The 21302-nt window shown below is 42.0% G+C and overlaps 4 protein-coding genes across 10 annotated transcripts in view; 3 read left to right on the top strand and 1 right to left on the bottom strand.

Annotated features, from left to right (window-relative positions):
- Positions 1-827: 827 nt before the first annotated feature.
- Positions 828-1571, top strand: LOC138926906 (uncharacterized). The gene has a single exon (XM_070282515.1). It carries the CDS (start codon positions 828-830, stop codon positions 1569-1571), a length of 744 nt encoding a protein of 247 aa, XP_070138616.1.
- Positions 1572-2190: 619 nt separating this feature from the next.
- On the top strand, positions 2191-2956 carry LOC138926905 (uncharacterized). The gene is made up of 2 exons (XM_070282514.1): positions 2191-2229; positions 2441-2956. The coding sequence occupies exons 1-2, from the start codon at positions 2191-2193 to the stop codon at positions 2954-2956; spliced, it is 555 nt and encodes a 184-aa protein (XP_070138615.1).
- Positions 2957-7604: 4648 nt separating this feature from the next.
- On the top strand, positions 7605-9678 carry LOC138926813 (uncharacterized). Its single transcript, XM_070282355.1, has 3 exons — positions 7605-7683; positions 7748-9179; positions 9258-9678. Exons 2-3 carry the CDS (start codon positions 8898-8900, stop codon positions 9447-9449), a joined length of 474 nt encoding a protein of 157 aa, XP_070138456.1. The 5' UTR covers positions 7605-7683; positions 7748-8897; the 3' UTR covers positions 9450-9678.
- A 278-nt stretch (positions 9679-9956) lies between these two features.
- Abcd1 (ATP binding cassette subfamily D) overlaps positions 9957-21302 on the bottom strand; it is a 100888-nt gene continuing 89542 nt past the window's right edge. For 6 of the 7 annotated variants that reach the window (XM_043213419.2, XM_070282353.1, XM_070282352.1 and 3 more), the window contains 4 exons: positions 10996-11852; positions 10394-10483; positions 10208-10333; positions 9957-10150 (listed from right to left, as the gene is read on the bottom strand). In XM_043213419.2, the coding sequence (XP_043069354.1) occupies positions 10051-10150; positions 10208-10333; positions 10394-10483; positions 10996-11852 (1173 nt within the window). In that variant the 3' untranslated portion in view covers positions 9957-10050. The remainder of the gene's footprint in view (positions 10151-10207; positions 10334-10393; positions 10484-10995; positions 11853-21302) is intronic. The other variant, XM_043213422.2, reaches the window with a different exon arrangement.

Below are 21302 nucleotides of genomic sequence, written 5' to 3'. Positions count from 1 at the left end.
ACATTCCCCTGGCGGACCACAAGTTCTTTGAGATCTCTCAAGTGGATGTGTTATTAGGAGCTGACATTCTTCCGTCCATTCTCCTCGGAATTTCCAAGACATCTGCGGGTCGCTTCTCGGTCAGGAGACCATTTTTGGATGGGTTCTGACAGGCCCATTATCTACAGCCAACCCCTGCAGTGTGTCCGTTTTTTCCACACGAGTTGCCCGCAGCCTCGGTGACTTACTGGATCAGGTTCTCACCAAATTCTGGGAGGTGGAAGATGTGCCCACACATATCAGTTCGGAATCGGATTCAGTTTGCGAGCACAATTTTGTCCAGACGACGAGAAGAGACGAGTGTGGCAAGTACGTTGTGACGCTCCCCTTACGCGACCCCGAGCAGAAGGGTTCCGAGCTAGCGGCTTCACGGTCCTTTGCTCTTGCTCAGTTCCTGGGTAATGAGCAGCGCCTGCAGAGGGATCTGCCCCTTAAAGCCCACTATGACTCGGTAATCCAGAAATACATCGACTTAGGCCACATGACCGAGGTCTCTCCCGCGAGCAGTTCCGCTACCGACTATCTTCCACATCATGCCGTCTTCAGGCCCGAAAGCACGACCACCAAGGTGCGGGTGGTCTTCAATGCTTCGAGCCTGTCCGCAAACGGGACCAGTCTGAACGACATTCCTTACGCGGGCCCGGTCTTACTATCCGACCTGACGATTCAAATTCTAAAGTGGCGATACTTTACGTTTGTCTTCAACGCCGACATCGAGAAGATGTATCGGCCAATTTGGGTTGACCCGAAGCATACTCCGCTCCAACGTATTTTGTTTCGCAATCCCGATGGGGATCCGCGACTACGAGTTGAAAACGGTCACCTTCGGTGTCAATTCTGCCCCGTTCCTGGCGATCCGTGTCCTTTACCAGCTCGCTGACGACGAAGAGTCGAAGTATCCGCAGGCAAGCCAAATTATCCGGCAGTTTATGTACGTTGATGACGTTCTCGCGGGGGCAGACTCCAAAGCGGAAGCCCAAGCTGCGATTCGGGAGCTGAAAGGGGCCCTAGAGTCGGCAGGGCTCCCACTCAGGAAATGGACGTCGAATAACAAAGCGATCCTGGCCGACATTCCGAGCGACCACCTCCTTCGTGCTGATTTCCTCGACATCGATCTGGATCTGGATCTAGGGTGGGACGACGCCCTCCCTCAAGATTTATGTCAGCGATGGGTTGACTTCCTAAAGAATTACTCGGTGCTCGATCAGATTCCTGTTCCTCGGTGGGTCGCGTTCCGACCACACCTAAAGTTCGAACACCACGGGTTCTGCGGCGCTTCACAGAAGGCGTACGGTGCAGCAATTTACGTCCGTGTCGAGGTTGGGTCTACGGTAATAGTAAACCTGCTGACTGCAAAGACTGAGATGGCCCCCGCCGTTCTGCCAAAGATGCCAGGGGCCGCGTCTGCCCTATACTGTTGGACGGACTCGACTATTGTCCTCGCGTGGCTGCAAAAGCCAGCGTGTCAGTGGACAACGTTCGTGGCCAACCGGGTGACCAAGATCACCCAGTTCACCGACGTGCAGAAATAGGCACATGTCCGCTCCGAAAAGAACCCTGCGGATCTCGCTAGCTGGGGCGTAGCTCTCCAAGATCTTGCGGATAACCAGTTGTGGTGGCACGGTCCTGACTGGCTGCAAAGGACTCGCAGCGACTGGCCCACTCAAGGCAATGATGCCCCTGTGACTGAAGTCAAGAAGCGAGCAGTGAAGGTCCATGTCGCGAAGGCGCCCCCCGAAGATCTTCTTGAACGTTTTTGCACACTCGACAAGGCATTGCGAGTCCTTGCCTATGTTAATCGCTTCATCCAGCGCGCGCGGAAGATTCGATCCTCGTTCGAAGCTGTCAGCACCTGACAGCTAATGAGGTTACGTCGGCTGAACGTCTTCTAGTTTCCGTCACTCAGCGCAGACACTTCATCTCTGAGATGAGCTGCTTAAGCGAAAAGCGTCCAATATCGGCATCCAGTCCGATTTAAAATCTGAACCCCTTCGTGGATTCGCCTGCGGGCGAGTCACGTCCTCTGAGCTTCTCCAATATGACGAAAGGCACCCTATTATCCTTCCGTACGATTGCCATCTGTCTCGACTCCTCAATTCAATTGAGGTTCAATGTACGCATCGCATCCCGCTGCACGGTGGCAATCAGCTGATGATACGTCTGATCCGGGCCAAATTCTGGATTCCTAGGGTGAGGAATTTGGTCAAGAATGTGTCATCCACAAGAAGAAGTTGCAGACGCAACTCATGGGAGAGCTACCTAGGGAACGGACGTCCTTCTCGCGACCATTCTTGTACACCGGTGTGGATTATGCCGGCTTTTTCGATATAAAAACTACACGGGGAGGGCCTGTCTCATCACAAAGGGTTATGTGTTGCTGTTTGTGTGCTTCTCCACTAAGGCCACCCATCTAGAGCCTACGTCTGACCTTACGCCCGAGAAATTTCTGGCGGCTTTCACACGGTTCGTTTCCCGGAGAGGATGCCGCCGACAAGTGCAGTCCGACAACGGGAAGACCTTTGTGGGGGCAGCTGCCCTACTATCCCGCGATTTTCTCCAGAGCCTAAAAGGGGCTGTGACGGGTGCCTATAGTCACCAGCAGCTTCTCTGGCATTTCATTCCTCCGGGAGCTCCCCACTTGGGGGGCCTGTGGGAAGGAGGCGTCAAGAGCTTCAAGACCTTGTTCCACAAGTCCACCGCCACGCGGAAATACACCTTTGAGAAGCTGGCTACCCTCCTGGCGAAGATCGAGGCGTGCCTGAACTCGTGGCCACTCGCGCCAATGTCCGAAGACCCTGCTGATCTGTTGGCTCTTACACCCGGGCACTTTCTTGTGGGAGACCCACTTCTCGCCACGGTCGAACCCGAGATAATCTCCCCAATTTCATGGCATGTACTGGCTTGCTGGTGCTTCTAAGCAAGTAATAAACTTTATCGAAAAGTTTATTACTACAAATTGAGACGATCCTGAGCTGCAAGAAGTTAACGCCACAAGCATAGTGCTTCCTGCCTAATACGCGGACAGGAGTTCTGCCGATTTAATTTTCCCAAAACGCTTCTTTTGCATCAAATGGATGAAAATCAATCCAATGGAGCTCGATTCACTAGCTTTCTTTAGAGAGTTTTAGCTCCCTAAATGTCTAGGTCGGGCCGCCCTCTCCATTATCGAGAGCTTTAGCTTAGCAGTGACTAGTCGGGCCGCCCTCTTTGTACTTGCCTTAAGTCTTTGCATGCACCATAAACTGATCTGCATTCTGCTTCATCTGCATGCAAAAAATAAACATTTTTTATAACGTTTGCAATTATACACTTATATCTCTGGCCACCCAAAGGGAGAGAACTGAGAACAATTCGTCCGAATTTCTCAGGGAAAATGCGCAATTGTACGCTATGTCCGCCATGGCATCCCTTCAAGTGATGCCACAGGTCCTAGTAAACGAAACCCCCATTAGAGTCACCCAAAAGGGTATTCCACAGTCCGAACAACTGGCACCGACTGATGCTGCAGTTCTCGTACCTGCGACACCAAAACCCTTACAGGTGATTCCTCCATCGAAACATATATTTGTTTCTCGGCTTGCCCCTGATACTTTAGAGATTGATATCTCGGCGTATATTAAAGCCAAAACAAAAGCCGATATAAAGGTGGAGGACATAACTAAATTTAATTAAATTTAATTTACACGGCGCACGTCTTCTTTCAAGATTCGTGTGCCCGCGCTGATGTTTAAGACGATTTGTTCACCCAGTTTTTGGCCAGAGAACATCTTCGTCGAAGAACATCAGCCTAGTACTGCAAAGTTAAAAAATTTAAAACCAGTGGGAATGAAACTTCCCCATATCGGAACTACCGACCAACCTTCCACCTCTTCTTTGCTCACTAACCCAAAAAACTAGTATCGTCACTAACACTTACCTATCAGAATACTAGGGGGCTACGTAGCAAACTCCTCAAGCTATATTCTGATAGTTCTTTTTTTGCATCCCATATTATAGCCTTTTCAGAAACTTGGTTAAAGCCGGCGATCTTTAGCTCCGAAGTTTTTCCAAGCAAGTACACCACTTTTAGAAGAGATAGAACTCAGCGAAGGGGAGAAATCCCAAGAGTTTGGTAACAGTTTGGTAATCCCAAGAGTTTTTAAAATCTTTATACATTACATGTTCATATATACCTCCTATGTCTGACCCTCCCACATATTGGCAGCATATTGTATCTGATCCTGATGATACAGCTCTCTCCACAGCTTTTCCCCTTTCAACCCCAGAGGATCCATATCACCCCTCGCTGGAGGTCTCAATCGAAGCCACTCCTGGTATCGATCAGATGTCTCCACGCGTGGTAAATAAGATTCGCTGTTTCCGTAAAGCTGATTTTCACAAACTTAATAGCCTTATTGATACATATGACTGTTCCGTTATTCTGGCGTGCACTGATCTTAACGTCACTTTAGAAAAATTTTATTGTAGTTACAAATACATTTTTTGACTCATGTGTGCCATAGAAATATCCGTCCGCATCAACAAATTCTTCTTGGTTTACAAGGTGCCTCACTAACCTAAAAAATGTAAAAAAAAAGCTTTTACTTAAATATAAAAAAACCTGCAGTAGTGTTGATTTTTCAAGATATCTACTAGCTCGGTCTAATTTTACCGTGCATAACGCTAAATCTTATAGAAATTATATTCGCCGCTGCCGGATACAATGAACTCAGAATCCAAAGCAGTTTTATAATTTGTAAACACTTAGCGTAAACATGTATCTTTTTCACCCCTGCTTACGTTTAAAAATTCCTCTGCGACTTCTGATCAGGCCATTGCCGATCTATTCCATTGCCGGTCATTTATTCTCCGCCTAAATTTACGTAGCTTTTTCAGAAATTTTCAGAATAGGCAACGTGACCGCAACATGGTTGCGGACGAAGATCGTGTTCATACCCAAAGCGGGAAAACCATCACACTGCACCCCTAAGAACTTCAGACCTATAAGCCTGTCGTCCTTCCTGCTCAAGACAATGGAGAGACTAATCAGTCTCCACATAAGTCTTATCATCAACCCAGATGATAAATCGGGATTACAGCATGCGTATGAAAGGGCCGATCCACGGAGGCGGCATTCCACGAGATCACTCGTTCGTCGAAAAGGGACTTAGACACAACGAATACGCACTTATTGCTTTTCTAGACATTTTCTAGACAAAGTGCGTTCATCCTGCCATGTTCGATAATCAATGCGCTGACGAGACCAGGAATATCAACGTATTCGATAGATGGACGATCAATCCGTACGCTTATAAAGCAGATCCTGGTAAACAGGGCTGTTGAGGCGTCATTAAGAGGAGAATCTATTCAAAGATACGTCATAAGAGGCACTCTACGATACTAGAAGGTGGTGTTTGCAAAGTTATCGCGTTGGCGGATGTTGTCGCAGTCTCAACATAGGCAGTTAGGAACGGACTAGGTTAAGCCCATCCAAAACCGAGCATGTCCTCTTCACTTTCTAGGGACAAAATAACAAATTTAAGGCTTCCAAAACTATCAGAAGAAACACTCTCCCTCAGTGATAACGCCAAGTACCTAGGGATTACGCTTGACAGGAAACTGGACTGGAAGTCAGATAGTCAGATGGCTTTACACAGCAGTCATAAGACCCATCCTATTCTACGGGTTGGTGGTCTGGTGGCCTGCTTTCACAAACTCCACATGTAGAGAAAAATTTAGGACAACGCAATGGATGGCGGTGGTCGGCATTACAGGCAGCCTACGTACCACACCAAAAGACGCCCTAGACTTCATACCCGACCTTTTACCTGTATAGATAGTGGGGGCCAAGATAGCCACGCTACCAGCAATAAGGCTACGCGAGACGGGGGTATGGAAATGGACCAATTATGGACATACCAAGTTGGACCTACACCAATTCACGCCTACGAGGGCTACAGACGTATGTATACCTGTTGATCATCCCACCTTAAAATATAAGGTATCCATTCCAACGAGGGAGGAATGGGCCACACAAATCCCGGGACCAGCCGGTTCCCTTCATATTGATATAGACTGTTCAAAATTGAATGGCCAGGTGGGAGGCGGTTTCCACTGCGACCGGTTGTGTTTAAATGAGTCCTTCAGACTCCCCGACCACTGTAGTGTGTTTCAAGCTGAAGTAATAGCCATCGGGGAAGCACTTAGATTCCCATCCCTTACTGGCAATCAAGACACAATCTGCAACTTCTCAGACAGTCTAGCGGCACTCAAAGGCCTCTACGATACCTCTTGGTATCGCGTTCTTCTGCATAGGTGCAGGTCGTTTCGCGGCCGACTCCAAGTAGCAAATCATTGCATCGATTATCTCCTCGTCCTGGGTACAGCATACCGCTATACCGAATATATGGATATGGATACGGGGCCGGTACTTAATTTGAAACGATGTGTAATGTAATATGTTTTTTTCTCCGTTCGCAATCCAATGCAAAATGGCGAGTATATTTGAAATCAGAAATGTGATATAAATCCCTTCAAAATTAGCATTCCCTGTTAATTTTTTCATATATTTAAATGTCAATATCGTCGCCATTCTGTATCCGATAGGGAACCGAAACAGCATTTTGAGGTCAGGGCTTTCATAGAAAAAAAATTTTAATAAATTCAATAATTATAAAATAATAAAATAAATTTAATAAATTTAAATAATAATAAAACATAAAGATAATTTTTTTTTTCTTAAAAAATGTATTTTTTTTTTAATTTGAAAAGATTTTTATGGGAGAATGGGTAATACAGAATGGGCGATTAAATGTCGAAAATCTTAAGAATGGCCCAGCTTAGCAACACACCCGTGCTCTACCCAAAGTTTGCTTTCTTTTCTTGCAACTTTTTTCAAAAGTGTGCAACGCAGTGAAGAAGACATCTCCGACCCTAAAAAGTATATATATTTTGATCAGGATCACCTCCTGAGTTATATGTGGGTCATGAGCATGTGCGTCTGTCTGTCTGCCCGTCTGCCTGTTTCTAAGTAAACTTGTCTCTCAGTTTTAAAGCTATCGACTTTAAACTTTGCACACACCGTGCTTATCTTTGCACGCAGTATATAAGTCGGAACGGCCGGGATCGGCCGATTATATCCTATAGCTTCCATATAACTAATTGATCGGAAATGCTATAACTTCGGTGTTTTTAAAGTAAGAGAGTTTTGTACGAATGATTTTTTTTTTTTAATAATACGACCCACCAAATTTCATGAGGATTGTCCGACTATATCCTATAGCTGCTGATTTGGGATCTGAATCTGGGGATCTGGGGATAACTGAACGTTCTTCAGTGTTCTTGAAGATAGAATTTTAAGACTTTTTTTAGATTTTGTATCGTAACGAATTGGTTATATTATGATATTCTCATAAGCATCAGCCAACTATATCTGATTTTTGCCATATATATCCGGTATTAACTGCAGGGTAGAGCTGTAAAAGCATCGATAGTACTATCGATATTATGGCTGGGCTGGGCTGGGCTGTGCGATGCATCGATTTTTTTTTCCACCTTCGATGTATCGCGTTTATTTAACATCACTAGTTGCAGAAGCGTCGTTCCAGAAAAAACAAAAAATTTATGAAGAGTGAAAAATGGACAAGTTTTTGGCAACAAAAGCAGGTAAATCCGTAGAATTCATTAGTGTACGTATATGTATGTATGTCTTGTGTATTTTGTTTAATAGATAACAACAACAACGAGGTGAGTGCAGCGAATAAGCCAAAGAAACTATTGGTGTCCGAGGTGTGGACGTTCTTCACACGTGGTACAGATGGGACTGCTAGGTGCAATATATGTTGAAAGTCGTATCGTACAAGCGGAAATACGTCTAACTTGAAAGACCATCTGACGAGGAAGCACCTGGAGCACAAATCTTCAGAAATTCCCGTACCTAAAATAACTGCGTTTTTTGAGAGCGCCAAGACGTATGAGGACGCATCAAAACGTAAACATAGCATCGATATGGCAGTGGCAAAAATGATCGCCACGTACGTTCAGCCCATTTCAATTGTTGAAAACGAGGGTTTTATCAACCTCCTCAAAATTGTTGATCCCAAATACAAAGTACCAAGTCGGTACCAGATTCGCGATATCTATCTAAAAAACATGCATTTAAGTATGATCGCAAAACTTCAAGACATCTTATGCAGAATATTGTGCAATCACGACTGACGGATGGACATCAAAAGCGAACACTAATTATTTGACAATAACCTGACACTTTATTAGTGATTTTGAGCTGAAGTCGGTGGTTTTGTCAACCATGCCTCTTGCCAATGAACATAATCACACCGGACAAAATATTGCACACACTTTGGAGCTCGCGTTGAATGAATGGCATATTTTTAACAAAGTGATTGCAATTGTCACGGACAACGCAGCTACGATGGTAAATGCGTGCAAACTTCTTAAGAAGCGTCATTTGGGATGTTTCGCTCATACCCTAAATCTTGTTGAACAAGATGTTTTGTCCTCATCGCTTGTCAAGACGGCACTTGGTAAGTGCAAAGCAATTGTGACGTATTTTAAAAGTAGCGCCACTGCTTATGCCAAATTAAAGACGGCTCAAGGTGATAATGCATATAGCCTAATTCAAGAAGTGCCAACCCACTGGAATAGCGCGTTCAATATGCTGAAAAGATTATGTCTCTGGCGATACAAAGGTGACAATTTCTTTAATAATACCGGTGGCGTGCGGATTGTTCTTAAACTTAGAAAAAAATACAACCAAATTGAAAACCACAGAAGGACTTGAAGTCTGTGAGTTATTAAAGAAAGGAGTTGAAGCTCGATTGTTTAAGTTCGAGACAAGGACGGTAACTAGGATTGCCACTATGTTGGATCCGAGATTTAAGAAGGAGGCTTTTAGAAGTCCTTTCAACGCCGCGGAGGCCATAAAGGCGTTAGAGGATGAGCTAACAATTTCTCCTACAATCGAAGTAGAGCAAGAAGAACAATCACAAATAGAGGTCGACGGATTGGATCTAATTGGGTACGTTCAAGAAAAATGTCAAACTAAAATAAAAAACAAGAGGGTGGACTCAATCTTGGCACTTAGGCAGTTCACAGAGAAGCCTAACTCTATGCAGTCTCTGGAGACTCTTACGTATTGGAAGGTAATTAATAAAAACAATATTTTTCAAATTATATAAAATGTTTTAAAATTATATATGTAACCGTTTTTTTATCTACAGACTCATTTCTTGGAGTACCCAAGCTTGGCTGCAGTCGCCAAGCGGTACCTCTGCATCCCGGCTTCATCCACCGAATCGGAGAGGATGTTTATAAGAGCCGGTCAAATTATATCGGATAGACGAACTTCTTTGAAGCAAAAACATTTAAACACGCTCCTTATGCTTAACAGAAATCAGTGGCTGCCGGATTAAATTTTTTGTAGTAAAAAGTCATTAAGAGAAGTTTTCCACAGAATGGATTATCTTAACTTGTTATTTTTTTGTTATCAAACATTTTCTTTATTTAATTCGTAATCAACAACAATTCCCGAGGAACGGATGATCTCCCTTTTATTTATTTCGCCAACGGACAAATCCTTACATGGCTACATAACATAACAACTTACACCTAATAAATAAAACTACAAATGACTTAAACTACTTGGACCCAAATAAATGATTTTTGGAATAAAAAAAAATTGTCCACTTTTTTTTGGGTGTTTGTTTTAAGAATCAAGTGGGTCAACTTTAAATGGCCCACCCTGTATTTAGTTAAAGATTCTTAAGTAAAAGAGCGGAAAATTTTTTGTTTGGCAACATCTTTGCTTTCGTATTGTTCCGTTGGTGTATTATTTTTCACATTGCCATATTTTTTGCTTACTGAAATTTTTAGAACCTTCAATTCAAATCAAATATAAAAGTGAAATATTAAACAGATAATTACATTTGCAGGTAAAATTACCCGCATATTTTATTTAAAGAAATCTTTAATTTTGCAACACACCCAATATATTTATTATAAGCATTCAGTGATTTATTGAAGGAACTTATGGTTTTGTTGCTCGTTCTCATCCATTTGTCTAAAACTCCAGTTTCCTAAACCATCAAATTCGAGAATATGAGTATGGTATTTCCTAATTAAGGTAAAAAATTAATAACTTGAAATTCTACATTATGTTACTCTTGCTTACCATAACGTCGGTCTATGCGTAATTGTTAATAGAGTAATTCCCATATCTTTGGCAATTTTATAAATTGAACTCTCAACGTCAATTGATACTGCACTTGTGCATTCATCAAGAAGGGCATACTGTGGCCTTAAATAAATTATTGAATTAGTGCAAAAATTTATAAATGTATTAAAAATACAATTTTACTTATGATAGAAAAGGCGAGCAATAGCCATTCGTTGTTTTTCTCCTCCGGATAATATATCCTTCCAATCGCGGACAACGTCAAATCCATCACTGGAATTAGGAATAACAAATATTATAATTATAATTAGTAGTATATTACTAATATACTATATGCAATTCTATGAAAATTATATACTATAAAGTTGTATATAGTAGTACATAGTATAGTCTTGCAGTTAATGTTGGATATTTCTTCACAAATATTGGATACTTATCCGATACTTATGAGGATGCCTTTATATAAAGAGTTTATTTTCAAAAGTTTATTATAAAAAGAGTTAAGGCTTCTATCTTTAAAAATGCCAAAGTTAAGCCTATAACTGTCAACTTTAAAATATAGTCGGCCGAACAGCCGTTTCCACTTATATACAGCGTGCAAAGTAAAGTAGGATGTGCGAAAAGTTTGAAACAGAGAGACTAGTAGAAACACGTAGAAACACGTAGAAACAGACAAACGGACATGCTTATATGGGCTAAGGAGGTAATCCTGATCAAAAATATATTAATCCATTGGGTCGACAATTCTCATGATGATGAGAATTTTCGAAATTACAATTACTTACCGTTGGACAATGTGTTCAAGGCTAACCATTTTTAAAATATTGTTTAATTCTTTATCAGTTATTTTCTTGCGCTTCATATCATCCCGTGTATCAGGGTATATTATTTGGTCGCATAAACTTCCGATTGACATATATGGTCGTTGTGGAATATAAAACATGCATGGCACGTCTTCCACTGGCCGAGGAATTTGTAATTCGCCAGCATATATTGGCCAAAGTCCACTTAATATCCGGAACAAACTTGACTTTCCGCATCCATTTGGGCCAGTTATTAATAAATGTACACCAGGCTGTATACATAATGTTAAGTTGGGTACAACTATATCACAGTTAGGCGTCACTACTGGGACCTCTCTTAGGGTAATCGCCATATTATTTGGATCATTTGTATAAACTATGCGACCCTTTGCAATTGGTTTTCCATTACGGAACTCAATAATTGCATTCTTATCATCATTGTTTACAACAGTAGCCTTGCAATAAACTCCTTGAGCGGTTTCCTCAAATACATCCATCATTCCAGCAACCCGGGAAGTGTAACCAGCAAGAGCCACTATCTCTTTATAGGAGGACATCAACCTCTCAATTGCATCCGCCGCAGAAATAAGTAAATTTCTAGCTGTTGTTAAATATTGAGTGCGTTCACTAACATTTGATTCTTTGTTGATATGACCTGTCGAAGTTCTACTATCACTTCCTGTCAAGATTGGAAGCGACACCATAACCATTCCAGTACCAGACCAAACGTATTTCATAAAAAATTGTTCAAGCATTATAAACCAAAGTCTTTGACTATAAATATTATTCATTTGATTTATTAGCCGGTTATATGCATGTCGTAGTTGCTGCATCTCCACCTGAGAATAACAAAATTTAGTTATTAGAAATATCTGCCCAGATACATGGCCAACAAACACAGCCCAACAAAAAATAGCGACCGTTTCTTAATGTTATTATTAAACCGGGACTAGGTTAGTACAAGGGTATATTGTATTAACTTCCGATTGACATATATGGTCGTTGTGGAATATAAAACATGCATGGCACGTCTTCCACTGGCCGAGGAATGTAACATGGAATGTAACATGTATGTAACATGGAAAATTCTGTAGCGCCAGTACAGGAATGTTTTTTAAAAAACATTTAACGCCAAACTATTTTTATAGTTCATTTTAAGATTTTTAGAGGTTATAAACCCATATCCTAGTCGGCATAATTATTTAGACGAAACCTGTTTTTGACTTTTTAACTAAGCGCGACTATCAAATAACGGTGCGGAAATGAAGCACCAAACAACGAACACATTTTTACTACATTTGTACCTACATTTTTACATTTTATAATACATTTTTTTTTTTATTTTTTATTTTTAACCAGGCACGAAATCTAACGGTCGGAGCCGCAGCTTGGCCAAACAACAAATTACAACAACAACCACCACCCTCGCGATGGTTGTCGTCGCGTTGTGCGCAAACGGACCCTTAATAATTGTTGTTGCAAACTCGGGACCGTGGGGTCGGGCCCGCTACCTGCCTCGGAATTTGTGTAGCATTGTTTTAGTAAATCTTCACGGCTCACTGACCGCGCGACTCGATCGTCTGGACCGATTTGTTGGCGCCAAAAATTACGAATAACGGGGGGAGCCTTGAGAGCCCGAGGAGCCATGGGCTTGCCCACCCCTGATACAAACCAATATTAAGGGTGTAGTCCCATTTTCAGGCCTACTTTTAGAGGTTATTTAAACAAAAATTTTTATACCCTTGCAGAGGGTATTATAATTTTGGTCAAAAGTGTGCAACGCAGTGAAGGAGACATCTCCGACCCTATAAAGTATAGGGTCGGAGATCAGGATCACCTCCTGAGTTGATATGAGCATGTCCGTCTGTCCGTCTGTCTGTCCGTCTGTCTGTCCGTCTGTCTGTCCGTCTGTCTGTTTCTACGCGAACTAGTCTCTCAGTTTTAAAGCTATCGTCTTGAAACTTTGCACACACCCTTCTTTCCTTTGCACGCAGTATATAAGTCGGAACGGCCCGGATCGGCCGACTATATCCTATAGCTGCCATATAACTGATTGATCGGAAATGGTATAACTTTTATGTTTTTAGAGTTAGAGAGTTTAAATTTGACATGAGAGCTATTTTTGGCAAAACATTACGTCATTCCAAATTTCATAAGGATCGGCCGACTATATCCTATAGCTGCCATATAACTGAACGATCGGAAATGACCAAACTTTCGTGTTTTTGAAGATAGAAAGCTGAAACTTGGTACAGATTATATTTTTGGTCAGTTAATTCGACCTACCAAATTTCATAACGATCGGCCGACTATATCTTTTAGCTGCCATATAACTGAACGATCGAAAATGTTTTTTGGTAGAAATACCAACTCTGGTATTTTTGAAGATAGAAGTTTGGGACTTTTTTTTAGATTTTATATTATAATAAATTGGGTTATATTATTTTATTCCCATAAGGATCGGCCAACTATATCCGATGTTTGCGATATATATACGGTTTTAACTGCAAGGGTATATCAACTTCGGCTCCGCCCGAAGTTAGCTTTCCTTTCTTGTTTGTAATGCAAAATAATGCGATCGTTTCAATTTTTGAATATGTCTTTATAGGCATCACAAAATATTTGAAAATATTTATTTTTATTTATTTTTGTGTAGTTTAATACACTTTATAGCATGCCAAAGTATGCATCTAAAAAAAGTGGTAGGTCCCTGGCGCAGGTGATTTCGACGGCTCATCCAAAACAAAATTAAAAAAATTTATTTTAAAATATTGATAAATAAAAAACTAATTATAAAAAATAATTGATTCTAGTACGGGACAGAAGTCTGACTTTTTAGAACAACATATCCAAATTTTAGCTAGATCGGTACCATAGAATTTTGTGAAACACCTGCGCCGCACACAAAAATGTAGTTCCGAGAAAAACGCGTTTAAAGTTTAGACGCTACCGAGTAACTCATACTATTCGGTGTAGGCGCGCTCTCGAATTATGAGCTGTATCTCTGTCATTATTTGATATTTTTATTTGAACATTCTCAACATATTTTTATTTGAACATTCTCATTCTCATTCTCGGAATAGCCCATATACATAGCTATATAATTCTGTTAATTTTAAATTTAGTCAACAATGAAAACAATTTCCAATATGGGTCATGCATTTATCTTTTAAATTCTTAAACCCATAAATTTTACTAATTGCTTCCATTATTCTGTTCTTGCCTATGTGCACTAATTCGTTGTGATATTTATGTAGTACATGATTTTCCATGTCTTCAGTACATAAAAGTGTATCCTGCCATCGTTTGATTTCCTATATGGAATTCCATTTTTCATTTTATACATTTTATCTTTTTTCTTTTTACTTTTTTCTAATCTTTTCTTCATCATTTTTATTCTTTTATACCAAGGTAAGGCCCTTGGCAAATAACTAAAATGTCTTCAAAACTGTTCGTTTCTATAATTAAAATATTTGCATTATTATTTTTATATATACATATATTTATATACTTTTCTTAAGCATTTTCTTAAAAACTTTTTTGAGCGTTGGGCCGACAGTACCTATAACATTTTCTTCACTTAACAGTTGCAAATTGTCTTTGCTCGTAACAGTTTTCTTAACTTTTTTCTTAACAGTTTTTTGCTTTGTTTCATTTTCATTATGGTAACCTGGTAACCTAAGGCGTGGTAACCTAAAAATTTATTCTCAACAATTTTCCTTTTCTTAAATTTGAGTGTTTCCGTATTCGCGTGAAACAATTTGTTAGAATCCAAACTTGACTTGGTTTTTATCTCAGATGGTGATGGTTTTTTATCTCAAACCGCTTCTAGAGTATCCATGTTAATACAGGCTATAGCCACCGGCATGAATAAAATCTCTACCCAAAATAATATCATGGCTCATTGACTCCTTAGAAACAATTAGTTTTTACTTTACTTATATTTATTGTTCACTATATACTTATATTTAAAACTAAAAAGATGATCGGGAGATGAATGCGGCAAAGACTCTGCAGTGGCGGCGGACGAAGCTGACGAAGCTGCTAGACGAGAGAGTGTGTCTCTTGGAGATGTACTCCCGTAATACCGATACTCGCGTGAGTTATCGAGTTTGGTCGAGAACGAGAAGTGAAAAGGGTTGCCACAGTACCCCCTTCCTAGAGTTCCAGTTGGGAAAGATACTTTGCTGGGAATCTGATTCGTCGTCCTGATCTTGACACTTTCTCGGGTGTCTGAGCAGTTGGCGCTGTCGTCTGCTCCTGTGTTGGAGGCTTTACGTCTTTGAAGATGTAAGCTGGTTTAAGTCGATCGATGGAAACCTTGTTGTCCTTTGTGTGGCCCTTGAGTGTAAAATATTTGTCGTGTTTTGTTACCACTTCGAAAGGACCCTCGTAGTTTGCTGCCAACGGGGTTTTCACTCGATCCACTCGGACGAAGACGTGGGTACAATGGTTTAGGTGCGGGTACACAAATTCTTGCGGTGTATGATGGTGCACTGGCTTAGTGGTTGGCAGTTGAGACATGGTTTTTTGAAGAGCCTCGGTGATCTCGGACTCAGTGTGTTTTTGTGTGCTCGGTGCAAAAAATCCGCCTGGCACTCGTAGTGTTGTGCCATAAACCATTTCAGCAGGGCTCAGCCCGATGTCACTTTTGATTGTTGTGCGAAGCCCGAGTAGGATTAGATGCAGGGAACTTCTCCAGTTGATTGGATCGACGCATTTTAAAGCAGCTTTTAACGTTCTGTGCCAGCGTTCGATCATACCATTGGCTTGCGGGTGGTACGCCATCGTCCGCAGGTGCTTAAAACCACAAATTTTAGAAAGCTCTTGAAATAATGTAGACTCGAATTGTCGACCCAGATCGGTTGTGATGTGGAGAGGAATACCGTACTGAGCGAACCAGCCCGTTATCAGTGCGTTAGCTAAAGATTGTGCTGTGATGTCTACTAAAGGAATTGCTGCGGGCCATCTTGAGAAACGATCGATACACGTGAGGCAGTATCGGTATCCGTTCGATGAAGGCAGCGGGCCGACTATGTCGATATTTATGTGTTCGAAACGGGCGTCGCTGGCGGTGTACTCTCCTAGTGGCGATTTGGTGTGACGTTGGATTTTGGCCTTCTGGCACGGGATGCAAGAGCGTACGATTTTAGCGACATCCTTCGCCATGCGGGGCCGTAGTGTTTTTCGACCAACTTGTTTGTTGCCTTAACTCCCGGATGGCTCAGCGAATCTAGGGCCTCAACCACGATTTGGCGTAGGCATTTGGGCACAAACGGACGTGTATGGTTATTGGCGACGTGGCAGTACAATGGCTTGTTTGAGCCTGCAAGGGACAATTTTGTTAGTGAAATGGGTTTTTCGGCGTCAGAATTAAGTAGCGATTGTAGTTCCGCATCGTTTTCCTGTTCCAGTGCCATCTCGTCGAAGTTTACGTGTTTGATGGCATCGATGCGTGAGAGAAGATCAGCCACGTTGTTTTCTTCTCCAGAGATGTGCCGGATATCGGTGCTGAATTGGCTGATAAAATCCAGTTGCCGAGCGCGTCGAGGTGATGCTTTCTCGCTGTTTTGACTGAAGGCGTACATAAGCGGCTTGTGGTCGGTGAAAACTTCTTTTTGTACTTCTTTTGCGTCGATGTGAATTTCCTGGAGAAGAATCCCAGTGGTTGTGTCTACCCGTTGATGATCTGATGTGCTACGGAACCCATAGCGTCGTCGGTTGCATCGGTGGTTAGCGTTAATTGTGAGTTTGGTGCCATGTAGTTCAACAACGTAGCGTTTGCAAGCTCGTTCTTGCAGGCGGTGAATGCGTAGTCGGCTTTTGTACCAAAGTATCGGGGTTTTGTCGTTCTTTTTATTGCCTTGGATCAGCGTCTGGAGTATGTGCTGGTTCTGAGCTGCTCGTTGGATAAACGGCCTGTAGAAATTAATCATGCCCAGAAACTTTTTTAGGTCTTTAGCGATAAGCGGTTTTTTAAAGTGCCGTATGGCTTCCACTTTGGCTTCGGATGGTTTTAAGCCGTGCTAACTGATGTCGTGTCCCAGGAATGTGAGTTGTGTCTTACCGAATTGGCACTTCTCAAAGTTTACGGTGAGATGTGCCTTTCGAAGGCGGTCGAGGATCGTGCGGAGGTGTGTCTCGTGCTGCGCCTCGGATTCTGAAGCGATCAGAATGTCGTCGATGTATGCAAAAACGAAGTCGAGGCCTTGTGTGACGTCGTTTATGTGACGTTGAAAAGTTTGCGCAGACCGAACGTCATGAACAAAAATTCGAATAGTCCAAAAGGCGTGATAATTGCTGTTTTGGGAATATCTTGTGGTTCGACAGGAATTTGGTGATATGCTTTTTGCAGATCGATTTTCGAAAATATCTTCTTACCGTATAAGATGCTCGTTACATCCAGTATGTACGGAATCGGATATCTATCCGGCACTGTTACGTTGTTCAGTGCTCGGTAGTAGCTGCACGGTCGCCACTCTCCATTTGCTTTCTTTACCAGGTGCAAAGGGCTGGACCAGTTGCTATTTGAGGGACGGCATATTCCTTTCTCGATGAGGTAGCAGAACTCGGATTGTGCAGCTTTGAGTTTGTCGGGCGCGTGGCGTCGGGCGCGGGCGTGAGTAGGCGGGCCGTTGGTCGAGATGAAGTGCGTTACTTCGGACGTTGCTGGCAGCCGGTTCGAGTTGATCGTTGCGAGATCGCGATATTCGTGAAGCAACGTAGCGTATTGGTTACTCGTGTCGTAGGATAAAACCTCGTTGATTTTACGTTGGGGCGCGTGACATTTTGATTCCAGCAGCGTAGCCCGATCGATGAGTTTGCGTCGTTTCATATCGACAAGTAAGTCAAAATGTTGAAGAAAGTCGGATCCGATGATAGCGCAGTTGACGTCAGCTATCACGAAAGTCCACACGAAGTTTCGTCGCAATCCCAGTGACAATGCTATGCGTTTTTCTCCATAGGTTTGTATTTTCGTGCCATTGGCGGCAAAAAGAAGCTTTGGAGTGAGCGTAGTTTTTGCGTTTTTGCAGGGTGGCATCACTGAAATGTCGGCGCCGGTATCGATGAGAAACGAGGCGATGGCGAGGCGGGCAATTGTGTTGTGGTCTTCTTAGAATTTGTCCGCCGAATCCGAAGATTGTTTTAATTTTTTGGTTCGGATGAAAAAGAGCATGGTTGCCAAATTTGCTGTGGTACCAACACATGTCTCCAGCTACGACGCTGTTGCGATCCGTTCGCAAGCTGTTCTTGCGAGAACGGTTTCTGAACCGTTGATTTCTTTTTCGATGCGGTCTAGACGATCGTCGAAAACGGTGCTGCTGGTTGGCGCCGACTTGGCGTCGACGGTGCGTACCTGATAAAAATCACCGACTTCCATCACTTTATTTGCCAACTTAGCTAAGTTTGCTAGGCTGGCATCCGATGCTTGCAAGATCGCTTGCACTTGTGTTGGTAAGCGCTGCAGCTACAGTGCTTTCAAGAAAGATTCTTGAACTTTGTTTGCGGCGAGTGGGTTTTACTCGTTGAGCAGTTTCGTGGGGCGCTTGTCACCAAGGTCGGTCTCCGATATTAACTTCTGGAGATCTTTTGTTCGCTTTCGTAGAAGCATTCCAGAATGCACGATTTCAAATTTTCGTACTTGCCTGTGCGTGGTTGGTTGACGATGGCGTCGGCAATTCGGGCCAACACCCGGTCTTCGATTGACGCTAGGATTGTGTTAAATTTCGTTTCGTCCGAGGTTATTCCCGCCAGAACGAATTGGGCTTAGATTTGCGATAGCCATAAATCTGGGTGTTCGGGCCAAAACGGCGGTATTTTCACAGCTACACGGTTTATAACTGCGTCAACACCGCGAGTAACGGTATCGTGAAAAATCTCGGCGTCGGCGTCGTCATCGTCTAACTTATATTTATTGTTCACTATATACTTATATTTAAAACTAAAAAGATGATCGGGAGATGAATGCGGCAAAGACTCTGCAGTGGCGGCGGACGAAGCTGACGAAGCTGACGAAGCTGATAGGCGAGAGAATGTGTCTCTTGGAGATGTACTCCCGTAATGTCGATACTCGCGTGAGTTATCGAGTTTGGTCGAGAACGAGAAGTGAAAGTTGAACTTGCCACAAGTTCAAAAATAATTTTTATTGATTCTATCAATATGAAATATAAGGTTTTGCCAAATACTCTTGGTTTTGTCAGCTCTTGTTTAATCCATAATATTTATTAAATACTATGTTTAATGAAATTCCCTTTGGAATGCAGGACTTTTTAACAATAGAAATTGTTCTGCCCGAGTCTATGATCCCTTCTGTAATCATAAACAGTTTGTTTTTGTTTAAGGGGTTATATACCTTCTTTGTCGAAGAAAAAGAGGAAAGTTCGGATTTTTTTTAGGTATAGCAATTATTTAATTACACGGATGTTTTAATTTTTTGATAGTACACTTTATTAACAATGTTTGTGCACAATTTGGTGGAAAACTATTAAATAGTTTTTAAGGGGTGGCTGTTTCCCTTAGAGGCTTTTTTTTTAGTGCCTTGCGGTGACAGTTACCCAGGTCGAACAGGTCAACTGAAACCATTAAAGTACAAAAATTGCATTAGTTTAGTGTAATTCCTTGTGCTTGAACGATCGATTTAAACATTTTTTTTATGCATAGGGGAACGTTCTATGCTAAAAATAAACTTTTTGGTCTCTAGAAATTTCACTAAAAAATTCATTTCGGCGAAAGTCGTGCGTGAAAGGTCGACCGTTCAAGCACAGAAGAATTTCATTACGAACATTTAAAAAAAAAATTTGAAGTAAATCGGTTCAGTAGTTTTCCGCCAATCCATGTCACCGCAAAGTCATTTTTCAAGAAACACCATTTCGAGATATTCACGTTTAAAGTTTCAAGTTCAGTTCAAGGCCGCGACGAGGCGCGGGGTTAGGAGCGCTGTAACTTTTTTTCTACTGCTCCAATCTCTATGAAAATTTGGGAAAATGTTCTTAAAGAGTTGTTCTTCAAGATAAAGCAATCAAAAAATTTTCGATTTTTTGAAGATAAAAAGATATAACCCTTTAAAAAATATACCTTAAAATGTCTTACATGGTTGTTGATTTTACTAGAACTCTTCCTATACGCGCACAAAATACCCACAAATTGACCCATCTTGGCATCAGTGGCGCCTGGCATCAGTTTTTGAAACTTTTTTTCCAAAGGCCAAAATGAGTTTATCGTATATCTTGTTAACAGGATCGTCAAGCCAGGCATGAGCATTACCTTTTAACTTTGCAAACATTAGCATTCGTAAAGCTTCAGCATTTAAACCATAGACTTGTTCAATGCCCTTTAGGTAATTTACCCAGAACCCCGCACCGCAGTTTCCCGAAAGTTTCAGCGTTGCTTCCTTTGCCAGTGACGTGGCAAAACTATTTTGCATGCTGTGTCTCTCTCTCTCTTTCTGTAGTGACGCTAAGTTGTTACTTGCGCCGCCATTTCTAGCTTGGCCATTGTTGTCGCTCTCTGTATCTTTGTCGCCGCTCGTGTTGCTGCTGCATACTGCCACACAGTTGTTGTCTCTGTCCTCGCTGCTGCCATCACCGCTTTCCTCATCTTTTTCGCCGTGTTTTTCTGCGTCATTGTCATTCTCTGCTGATCTTTGTTGTTGTTGTTTCGACGATATTTTGACGGTCGCATTTGACGTAACTGTTCACATTTTTCGCTCAACTCCCTTTGCAACTGTTGAATACTCTCGAGCCGTCGAATGTTCTTGTTCAATCTCGAATGTTCAACGTTGTTTTCTTGTAGCGCCTCTGTGGCGTCAGTTTCACTACCGTGTGAAATAGCAGCTTCTATTTCACTATATTGTACAATTTCATTTTGGGCAGCCAAATTTTGTTGCTCGTTGCTTTCATTGTTATTACGCATTTTTGTTTCCGTAGTATTGAATTCAGGAAGATCATCCCGATTCTCTATTGGCAATGCGTTAAAACGATTTATGAGTTCTGCCTTTTGTAGACAGACCCAATATCGACAGCCAGTTTTTTAACTTCACAATTGTTAAAAAGTTTAATTCAATTTTGTTTGTATTCATGGCGTGCATTTTTAAGCACTTCTAATTTTAGAGTAGGCGACACCACTAACCATACAGCATATAGACAACCCATTTCATACAACGAAAATGGACGCGAAAATTTCTTGCGACAGGCCCCAGAGCGGATTTCTTACGCTCTCTTACGCTCATCGTTCGTTCATCTTACGCTCATTCTCTCATTAAATATTTTCTGTTTCTCAGTCTCTAAACG

This window comes from Drosophila bipectinata, chromosome 4 (assembly GCF_030179905.1).
Source record: "Drosophila bipectinata strain 14024-0381.07 chromosome 4, DbipHiC1v2, whole genome shotgun sequence".
Classification (NCBI taxonomy): Eukaryota; Metazoa; Arthropoda; class Insecta; order Diptera; family Drosophilidae; genus Drosophila; species Drosophila bipectinata.
Note: the sequence above shows the minus strand (reverse complement) of the source record. Positions and strands in the feature narration are given on the sequence as shown.